General features: G+C 40.8%; 1 protein-coding gene across 1 annotated transcript in view; it reads right to left on the bottom strand.

The window, feature by feature from the left end:
* VSNL1 (visinin like 1) overlaps window positions 1-9,492 on the bottom strand; it is a 61,901-nt gene that overhangs the window by 28,303 nt on the left and 24,106 nt on the right. Inside the window, exon 2 of the mRNA XM_006096012.3 lies at window positions 4,870-5,036. Within this exon, the coding sequence (XP_006096074.1) occupies window positions 4,870-5,031 (162 nt within the window). The 5' untranslated portion in view covers window positions 5,032-5,036. The remainder of the gene's footprint in view (window positions 1-4,869; window positions 5,037-9,492) is intronic.

Raw genomic sequence — 9,492 nt, 5'->3', positions numbered from 1 at the left:
TGATAGTCTGGCTGTTATTCCTATCGAGATGAGAACAGGATCGGAGAGCAGGGATATGGCAAAGTAGCACAGCTGGGGTTGAATCTCAAGTCTGTCCGTTTCCAAATCCCATGACCATTTTTAACTACCCCCTGACTGACTTTTCAACTCAGCCTGAATCCTCCCAAACAATCCTGACTGACAGGCAAACTCCAAACAAAATCAGAATCCATTTGGGGCTTTCTAAGACTCCACCAGCTTTGTTATACGGTTTCTTCAGCTTTCATGTCACAGTGACTGAACAAGGTAAACAGGCATCCTCTTTCAAGGAAGAGGACCTTGGAGAGGGACACATCCTTCCTCACACAGTTGCTTGCTCTTCCCCAGGGTAGGTTTTATTTTGACACTGTGGCTGCTTCTCTGAACATATAGTTAAAACCGCAAACCCTCCATCTTCATTTGTGATCTCAACTTGGCAATCACATGATTATTGGAAACAAGAAATGCTCCTGAGAAGGGGGGGCGGGGGGGAATTAGGTACTTGGTTCTTTGTGACAAAATGCAAAAGCTCCCTTCCCACCCTTTCACAGAAGTGCTGTGGTGGGGATGATGAAATATCTCCTACAACTTCTGGGACCCGAGACACAGACATTCCTGTGTGTGCCGGGGGGTCCTTACATCAGATACAGAGGGATCTGGGTTTGCACGTGAGAAGTGTGTAACAGAGAAGAAACAGGTACTATATTAGTTTGCTGGGGCCACCGTAACACAGTGCTACAGACAGGGTGACTTGAACAATAAAAATGTATTTCCTCACATTCGGGGAGGGCAGAAGTCCAAGATGAAGGTGCTGGTAAGGTTGGTTTCTTCTGAGGCCTCCCCTTGGTTCCTAGATGGGCGTCTTCTCCCTGTGTCCTCACATGGTCATCCCTTTGCATGCCTGTGTCCTAATCTCCTGTTCTTATGGCCCTAGTCATAATGGATTAGGGCCCACTCTAATGACCTCCTTTTCATTTAAAATTACCTTTTTAATGATCCTATCTCCAAATCCAGTCACGTTCTGAGGTACTGGCGGTTAAAACTCTCACAAATGAATTTGTGGGGAAGCGCACAGGTACCAAGCTTGAAAAAGTAAAAATATCTCCTAGAGATATTTTACCTTCTTAAAAGCTAAGAGAAAAGTCCTCCATCACTGCCTTAATTAACTTTTTACTTTAATATCCCATTTTGAAATTAAGCTCTTCTTTCCACTTTTGCCCCACCAGAAGCACTTATGTCATTCCGCCTTGTATTGTGGTTAACCGTGTCTTTCAGAGTAGCCTGCGAGATCCTGAGGGCAGGCAGGACTGTCCTTTAGTTACTTCTCTATGCCTCCACCACAAGGCTTTCTGAGAGGGAGATACACAGCCAGCATTTAATATGATTCACTCAACAATATGATTCATGCTTGCTTTGTAGTAGGCTGTGCTAGACATTGGGTCTTATGTTAATTGAAATGAGGTGACTGGTCAATATGACTAAAGAATGAAACCTGTATCAGACTAGGAAGGATCATGCCCAGATCTGTGTTTTTCGAGGCTCACTCCAGCGGGCATATGGTGTAGGGGATGGAGGGGTGCAGGCGGAGCTGCCATGGAATCCAGTCGACAGGTAGGGTTCTGTGCTATGGTGCGAGTCAGCATACAATTTTTATTGTCCATTCTCCTACCTTCTTTTGTGGGCAAATTGCCTCATTTTTCTGAACCTCGGTTTTAAGCCTTTTTAAACATAGACTTAATGAAAGCGTTCCTTTATATTTAGGTAACAAAGGCTTCTAAAGCTGAGGGTTTGTGGCTCCAGGCCTTGCATTGTCTCTCATTATCCTGCTCCTCCCTATACTTCATCAGCATTTGTTCTAAGCAGCGAGGTGACTCTCTGGGAGCCTGAAACAGGTCAGGTAGGCGACAGTAGATGAGCCAGGCTGACCGCACAGACAAGAAGGCAGAGGCCACAGCAGTTTTGCTGGCCCAGCTGTGTTCCAGGATGTCTCAACATCCACACTGAACTAGAAGGAACCCCTGAAAAGTGCTTATTCATCAGGAGAAGGACTGTGTTTTGCTGAATATTTGCACTTTTCAGCAGCATTAAAGGAAGTTTTTTTGTTTTTTTTTTCTTGTCGGCCCTTCTCCTGGCCCTCATTATGTAACCCACATTTTTCTATGCTTCTCCCTTCTAGCTTATCAGACTTGTCGTTCTTTTTTTCTGTGCATGTGGCATATTTCCTACGTGATTCTACTTTGTATTATGTCCTTGGACAATTTTGGAAGCAGTGGAAGATTTTGCCTGCTTTCTGACTATTTGATACAAGAGCACAGGCTAAGTTTGAATGTGGCTATTAAGAAGCTGCCAAGAGTCTAAATTCCATCCAGAAAGTCATATATTCCCTTCAGGGAACAAAACAAAAAAATCTACTCCAGCATGGAGTTGGGGAGGTGGGGTGGGAGATGATGTCAGTACATATACGTCAGTTGTACTGTGTACACTGAGCTGTGTTTAATGTTTACATCCTCCTCTCTCCCCATCTTGAGGCTGGTGCTTTTTTGGTGCTGAGTATTTCCAGTATATAAATGCAATACCTAATTTCCTGCAAATCAACTATGTCTTCAAAGGCAAAACTTCTTATTTCAAACAAACAGTAAGGAACATGGCACACGGAGCTCTCTTAAACACAGAGTGACAGCTTACATGACCTTCGGTGACATGGAAGTGGCTTTGACAAATCTCATTTGTCTGTGCTTTCCTTGGGGCTGATAGTGAAGACAGTTCTGAGGCCCTGGCTAACTCTTTGGTGATAAAATAGTGGAAGATGTGACTGAAAAGTATGGAGAGTGGTATGTATAATAATCTAGGAACGTGCATACCATCACACTTCTCTGCAAAACCAATTTAGATCACTTGAATAATAAATGCATTTCTCAACACTTTTATATAAAAGGTCTTCACATGCTAAAAATGAATTACTTAGATCTTTTTAGAAATGTCACAGTAGTCTTATTACAGTACCCATGCCAGTATATGTGTACCTTTCTACACACACTTATAGATATAGTTTTCTATAGACATAGTGTCCTCAGGGGCTCAGCTTTGCAGTAATAATAATTCTGGGTCCCTGACATGCATCAGTGGCCCATGCAGGTTCAGTGAGGTTTTAATAATGACACTAGAGTCCCAATGCACGAAATTCTTGCAAGAGTAGGCCTTCCTTCCCCCGGCTGCCGGCACTGGCTTCCCTCTGGCACTTGGGGCCCGGACTTCCCTTGCAGCCCTGGCTTTGTCCAGAAGGCTGTCCGGAAGGACGTCAGGTCTAATTAGCTTATTATGCTTTTATTATTATAGATAAGCTCCTGAAAATTCACCACCCAAAACAATAGGTATGACTTTGACACAATTTATATCTAACACATGGCTATATCCCCAGCTCATCCCTTGGCGATTCCCCACTGAATATAATGATCAGTCTGAATCCTGTGTTTATCACTCTCTTGCTTTCCTTTTTATATGATTTTATGGCATTTGTTTGTAATCTTATAAAATTTTTAAATGTTATTTGTGTTTAATTTAGAACATTTTGAGACTTACTTTTTTGCACTTAATGTTTTAGTGTCACTACAGTTCAACTGTTTTGACTGCTTCCGTGAATATACCACAGTTTATTTTCCACTCTCCCTCTGATGGGCATTTGGGTTGTTTCCCAGATTTGCTATTGTGAACAGTGCAGCTATGAGCATTCTTATACATGTCCTTTCTTGTACAAGTGCAAGGAAGGAATTCTGGAGTACAGGCTATGGGAAATGTTCAACTTCAGGAGACAATGACAATGCTTAATATTTTATGCAATCATCCTACATACATATATACGGGTGGATGTTTCAGATTGCTCAAATGGACAATTGCTACACTTAAGTGATAAAATCACTATATGCTATTTGTTATTTTACTCAGAAAAAGTTAAAGAAAAAGTATGTATTTCTTCCACAAGCCTAATATTATGTAAGTAGATACAAATTAGAGTGACTCGAGTCAAGCTGATAAACTCAGACAAACCCAGACAATACCACTACAGTAGGAATTATACCTTCCATGGAACAGTTTTCTCTCAGGTCCAGGGAAAGATGAACTTCCATACAGTACAAAATGCTGAGTTAAGCCCTATCCGGTTTGGCTCACTGGCTAGAGCGTCGGCCTGGGGACTGAAGAGTCCCGGGTTCGATTCTGGTCAAGGGCATGTACCTTGGTTGTGGGCACATCCCCCGTAGGGGGTGTGCAGGAGGCAGCTGATCGATGCTTCTCTCTCATCGATGTTTCTAGCTCTCTATCCCTCTCCCTTCCTCTCTGTAGAAAATCAACAAAATATATTTTTAAAAAAATGCTGAGTTAAGAGCCCATGGTGTGGACATCAATGCCTGGATATACACCAGACCTCCCCTATCCCCTCTACATGTGATGTTGAAGGGATTTTTTTCTTATCTGCAAATAGGAGGCCCTTTCTTAGTGAAAAAAAAAATCCATGTACTTTCTCTTTAACTGAGAAAGATACAGATGCCTTTTCAAGCCAAACAATAGTGTAATTAGCAGCTTGTCAATAATCATCAGCACATATGATTATCTGAAAATTTACTGTTCTTTTACCAGCCCTGTCATCCTCTAAACTCTACTCAGTGGTTTGATTGAACGATTACTCTTCTTGTTCAGAAATTATTATCTCTGGAACAAAGCACACCCCTTTGCATTTTTTTTTAAATTGTCAATTTTTCTATTTGGGTGAAACAAACTGGCTAATTTGAATTATAATTCCACATGAAGCTGCATTTCATGAAGACAATGCTTCTGCCTGATGAACAAACAACTTACCTTCACATAGAGCTGCTGGAATTCCTCGAGATTCAGCCTCCCGCTCGGACAGTCCTTGAGGAACCCTTTGTACCACTGCTTGAGCTCATGCTCGTTAAACTCAGTGCTCTTCACCAGGTCCTCCATCACTTCGGGAGCCAGTTTGCTATTCTGTTTCCCCATTTTGCCTGAAGAAAAGCAAATTAATGCAATTAGTGCCACAGCTATGATTATTTCAAACTTGATTAGGAGCCAAGCTGGAGTTCTGAGCAGTTCCTTGGTGGGAACTCCCTCCAGGGCATCTGATAAGTCTCCCCAAGTCTACTTCCTTCTATTTGGTATTCTAGAAAAGAGATTAGCACAAACCCCTCTTCTCACAGTTCAAAGGGCTGCAGAGTTCACCCTCGTCCATCATGTGTCATCTTTCACATGGCATTGGTTACCATATGGGAAGGCTCCTGTCCCTTTTTATGCTACTCATGTAAAGTATATGGGCATTGTTTATATTTTCTTTCGATGAATTAAGTTTATTTTCATTTGCTACCCAGGTACCTAATTCTACATTTAGGTTGTGGAAATATTGAGATTATTGATAAGAAAAATAAGGCTTTATAGACAAATGATCAAAAAGTGGCTTGGAAAGCTGATCAGCAATGGTAGGGAGTCTCAGTTGTTCTAGTTCTAAAGTTGCAGATTTTTTTCCCAAATGGAAACAGCTCATGTTTATTAGTTACATTGATTCTCTATTTTTCTTCTCATTCTCAGAGACTTCCAACAACACTGCTTTCAGTGTTGACCAACTCTTGGTGGCTTTTTCAAAAGATCATTTGGTGAATTTCAGCTGACATAATTCCATTCTTTTATTATTACTGTTAGTAAGTAAAAATAATAGTACATTAAATAATGTTACCTAAAAAGAAAGAAAAAGAACCAATGTTACCTACATCAATTATGTGCCAAGTTATGTGGCCATTATCACAGTAGAGTGTCAGTGAACAGAGCATAGGTTTAAATTCATTCCTGATTTTTACTCCTGATTTGGCCATTTACTATGTCTATCACTTATGGCAATGTTAACTGCTTTATCTTCCATTTCTTCCTAATAAAGCAAATATAATAACAAAACTCTTTTAGCTTCACTGAAAGAAATAGGTAAACAAAGATAAAAATACTCCAAAATTAAAATAGTTGCATTAGTGCAGGAACATTAAGAATTACTATGTAAAATTTCCTTTTAGTGTTGTTTTATAATAAAAAAGAGTGAAAACAAATTAGCCACAGATTGATTTAAAAAGTCAAAGTAAACTTGAAAATCTAAGGGACCACCAGAATAAGGAAAATGTCACAAGATCTTTAAAGTTGTTCAGAGGAGACTGAGTAAGGTTTTGAAGAATTTACCCAAGTGGACCTAGTGCTTCAACGTTCTTGAGACAAATTCTCTCCCGGGCTCTAGGCAGGTCTACACTTGCAATAGACCAGAAAAGGTAATCTCATCACATACTTTGTTATTATTTTTTACCTTCTTCTAAAACAGATTCCACACCCATTGTCAGTAACCTGCCCTAACACTGAACAATTCTTTCACAAAGCCACTCCCTCTAGGGAAGGCTTTCCCCTCAGCACCATCCCAACAGCACACAACCCAGCGAGAAGATACCATTAAGATGGCCATTTGTGTTCTAGGCTCTCAGGTTTGAGAAAATGCCCGGAGGATAAGGCATGCCCTTTGTTATGGAGCTTCTCTATTTACTCTTGCTCTTAATTCCAAGTTCCAAGTCTCTTATTAGCAACTGTCTCTTAATTGTAAGTTACTGTGGGATTCCACAGCTGGTATGGAAATCAAGTAAATACTCAGGTGTCGGGTTTATATAATCGGAGTAAGAAAACTGTAATTCATGGTTATCCTGATAATCAAAAGGTGTAAAATTTTCAATACGTCACTTTGTTCTTTTTAGAGAATTACAAATTTTCATTATTGAACTAGAATCTCACCTAACAATAAGAGCTACTGAATACCGAGTGTTGGCTCTGGGTTAGGCACTGTGTTGAGTGAGCACTTCATGAACTTGCCTATGACCTTATGACACCTCAGCAATAAGGATTAGGGCAGCTCTCTCAAGATCATACAAATAGTATGTGGCAGAACTAAAATTTGAACCTGAATCTGCAAGACGCCTATGCACAATCATAGACAGGTGAATGGAAGGCATGTTAAGTGAAGGAACAGAAGGAGCAAAAGCAGGAAGAATCAGTGTCTCTTAGCAGAAAGAGAGAGAGAGAGAGAGAGAGAGAGAGAGAGAGAGAGAGAGATCAGTCACTTTGCCAGAGCCTTCTTTGGAAAACCACAAGCTCAGACGTGAATTTGTATTAATAATGGAAAAATGGATTAAAGGTTATTTAAAACCACCTCTTCCAAAAGCCTTTTGAAGGTCAAAGTGTCAGCTTCTCTTGTGCAGGAAAGCTTGGATTTTCCATGGATCACTTATGATTCCTTAGCCTGTTCCAGCTGCCTGGGAAGAGGGTTGTCTCTTACACACGCAGGGAACATTGTCAGGACCATGAATCACAGTTCTGAACAGTCAAATGCATAACTTCATGCTTCTTGGTTATACTTTATGATCAGCACCATCATGCAGGTGTGTCTGGCAATGAGTGAATCATTCAGAAAATCAAGTTCTGAACCGGCTCAAAGTGGCATTGACAATGCTCTCATCAGAACTTGTTTGGATTAATGACCAACCTCCTCACTGGGCTGTCTAACTCCAAGCCACCTTTTTCTGCATGGCTGCTTGAATGAATTTCTGAAATATAAACCTCACCATCTAATCCTCTCCCTAAAAGTCTCAATAATTCTCCATTGTCTACAGAATGTAGCCCCCCTCTCTCTACCATGGCACAGGTCCTGCCTACTCATCTGTCTTTTCACTTCACATGCCTGGCAACCATCAACTATTACAGGTCTCGGGTCTTACATGCTTCCATAGGTCCATGCTTTGTACATGCTGCTCTCTTTTCTTAGAATCACATGCCCCGTGTTTGCTCAGCAGACCTTTTCTTCCTTAAGCGGCTTCAGCTCACAGGCCACCTCCTCTGCGACACCTTCATTGACTTTACAAGGCCAACGTAGGCATCCTTTCTCCTAGGCATCCCTCTTACCTTGTAAAAGCTTCCATGATCATTATTATTTAGTTTCTTGAGAGAGAGGACTGTCTTTTATTTATCTTTTCATCCTTAGTACCTCAGTCTAAGTCAGTGATGGCGAACCTATGACACACGTGTCAGAGGTGACACGCGAACTCATTTTTTTGGTTGATTTTTCCTTGTTAAATGGCATTTAAATATATAAAATAAATATCAAAAATATAAGTCTTTGTTTTACTATGGTTTCAAATATCAAAAAATTTCTATATGTGACACGGCACCAGAGTTAAGTTAGGGTTTTTCAAAATGCTGACACGCCGAGCTCAAAAGGTTCGCCATCACTGTTCTAAGTGCTCAACAAATATTTTTTGACAGAATGAATGAATGATGGGGACTGACCATTATGAAGTAGATGCTTAAGGACCTTGTCACTGATTTTCATCAATTTATGGTATTTTGTATGTCTTATTCTGAAGAGAATCAATGTAACCACAGTATAAATATAAAGTGCAGGCAGCATGTGGCAGGAATGTTTCATTGAACTGTATAGAAACTAGTCTGTTTTTCTGGAGGTTGTTTCCTTGTCTGTCTTCATCATCAAATTTTGAACACCTTGAAGGTGGGATCCATTTTTTTATCTCAGTACCCTCAGATCCTGGCATAAAGGCGATGCTTAGTAATGTTTGATAAGTGAATGAGAAAGCATCCATGGGTTAATGCTCCCCACCTACACTCCTTTTGTTCTGGGCAGCAATGATATGGGTTAAGACATAGTATCTTTCACTTGGGACCAGGAATACAGAAAGGATAAAAATGAAAGTAAAACTTATCAAGTTCCCAGTGATAAGGGGAGGGAGATTTATCCCAGCTCTGTTTCTAGTTGATTCTGTGATCTTGGGTAAGATCCTTTCCTTCCCTGTTGCTCAGTTTCCCTCTTTGAAAAATAAGTGATTTGGGTCAGATGATCTTTAAGGCCATTCTAACCCCTTCCATTCACTGATTTGCAACATAAGTTTTGTAAATATGAAAATGGAGTCCCAGACTTCAAATTGGCTGTCTCAAATGTGTGGATTTTTTACCTGAGAACCTGTCTGTACTTGAGTGTTTGTTACCTTAGAAGGGAGGGGACAGGAACTGGTGTATTATGTTTAAGAGTTCCAGGCTACAAGGTAAAAACCAGCCCAGCCACAACCCAAAGAATTTTTCACTGCTTGTGTTACAATCAAGAGAAACTCGGCGCTAGGCACAAAGTGGGGCTGGTGGAGGGGTTCTGATGGGCCAGAGAGCCCCCACCAGGGATGGACCGTGGAGTGAAATTCCAGGACCACTTACCTGTAGAAAAGACTAAATTTTTCTACACTGCAGTTTACAGAAGGCCTTTGTGCACATTTGCCCATATAACAATGCTGTAAGAAAGAGGTAATTACCATCCCCTCTTTACTGATGAGAAGTTTTAAGCTCGGAGAGATTAAGTCATTTACTTTAGCTCAACCAGCTCGTAAA

Source organism: Myotis lucifugus, unplaced genomic scaffold (genome assembly GCF_000147115.1).
Source record: "Myotis lucifugus unplaced genomic scaffold, Myoluc2.0 scaffold_165, whole genome shotgun sequence".
NCBI lineage: Eukaryota > Metazoa > Chordata > Mammalia > Chiroptera > Vespertilionidae > Myotis > Myotis lucifugus.
Note: the sequence above shows the minus strand (reverse complement) of the source record. Positions and strands in the feature narration are given on the sequence as shown.